Source organism: Bison bison, unplaced genomic scaffold (genome assembly GCF_000754665.1).
Source record: "Bison bison bison isolate TAMUID 2011002044 unplaced genomic scaffold, Bison_UMD1.0 scf7180017846086, whole genome shotgun sequence".
In the NCBI taxonomy this organism is placed as follows: domain Eukaryota; kingdom Metazoa; phylum Chordata; class Mammalia; order Artiodactyla; family Bovidae; genus Bison; species Bison bison.
The window spans coordinates 1-1,161 of record NW_011476659.1 but is presented as its reverse complement, the minus strand read 5'-3'; the positions used below and the strand labels follow the sequence as shown (position 1 = coordinate 1,161).

The following is a 1,161-nucleotide window of genomic DNA, read 5'->3' as shown; positions in this document are numbered from 1 at the left end:
AAGACTGTCTTTCTGTTGCATAGTCCAATTAAGAGGAAAGAAACACTGTGAAATTCAGCTTACTTTGCCTGTACTTGCTTTTCTTTTTTTTCAATTTAAAATATTTTATTTCATGTGGGATATTTCATTTCAGCGCATGGAATCTTTTAGCTGTGGCATGTGAACTTAGTTGCATCAGTTCCCCAACTAGGGATTGAACCCAGGTCCCCTGCATTGGGAGCTAGGCATCTCAGCCCCTGGAGCACCAGGAAAATCCCTGTACTTGCTTTTCTTGTCCCCTGCTTTATATGTGGCTCCACTAAGTCATCTATCTACTTAATTATTTATGCAAAAAATTAGGAGTTTTTGGTTTGTTGAAAGACCTTTCACTAACATGTTTATTTTTTCCACATGAAAACAGCACAGATGGGCGTAGGAGAAGGGAAATCAATTGGCGAATGGTTTGGACCAAATACAGTTGCACAGGTGTTGAAGTAAGTAAAAAGGTTGGGCACGAGCCTTATTCTACTGTCTCCTATGCCTGCCTCCACCAACTCAGTATCCCATCAACCAAGCAGTTCTTGCCATCCCACTGAGCCACCAAACATCTGTACCATTTTGCTCAAATACTTCCTTGAAGTGTGTAATGTGTGTAGACAACTGTCTTTGTTTATCAGAGTTGTAGTCATGAGTATCAGTCCAGGTAGAGGCCCCTCAGTACTCATTCCGTATCCCCTTGATAGATTGGTGCTCAGACACTCAACCATCAGCCTGAGGGTCACTTTGAAGCCAAAGGGTTTGTACTAAGGAGGAGGGGGAAGCCTGAACCAGCCTAGGGAAGGCACAGACTCCCACTTTGTATGGTATTTTAAAAAATCTTCATTGATGCATTCAACATTTATTGGGCACCTCTACTATGCTAAGTATTAGGTGTACAAAAATAAACTAGGTATAATTCTTGCTTCAAGGGACTCACCACCTATTGGAAGACACAAACCCCAAGGGAGTCTTGGAATCAGTTTGTCATCTTTTAGTAAACTCAGGGTACCCCAGCATGGTCCTTTTGCGATTGTCCTATTAAGTCCCAGAATTCACCTCCCACAGCAAGAGGTAACATGGAGAGGCCAGGACCACTGCTTTGGAAATGAATGGGGTGAGTGGCATTGGCACTTACACCCACAG

General features: G+C 42.9%; 1 protein-coding gene across 1 annotated transcript in view; it reads left to right on the top strand.

The window, feature by feature from the left end:
* The window catches only part of LOC104987553 (cysteine protease ATG4A-like), a gene marked incomplete at its 5' end in the record, with an annotated part of 9,219 nt that extends 8,622 nt beyond the window's left edge, over positions 1–597 (top strand). The window contains one exon of the mRNA XM_010838560.1: positions 401–597. Within this exon, the coding sequence (XP_010836862.1) occupies positions 401–477 (77 nt within the window). The remainder of the gene's footprint in view (positions 1–400) is intronic.
* Between the last annotated feature and the right edge of the window lie 564 nt (positions 598–1,161).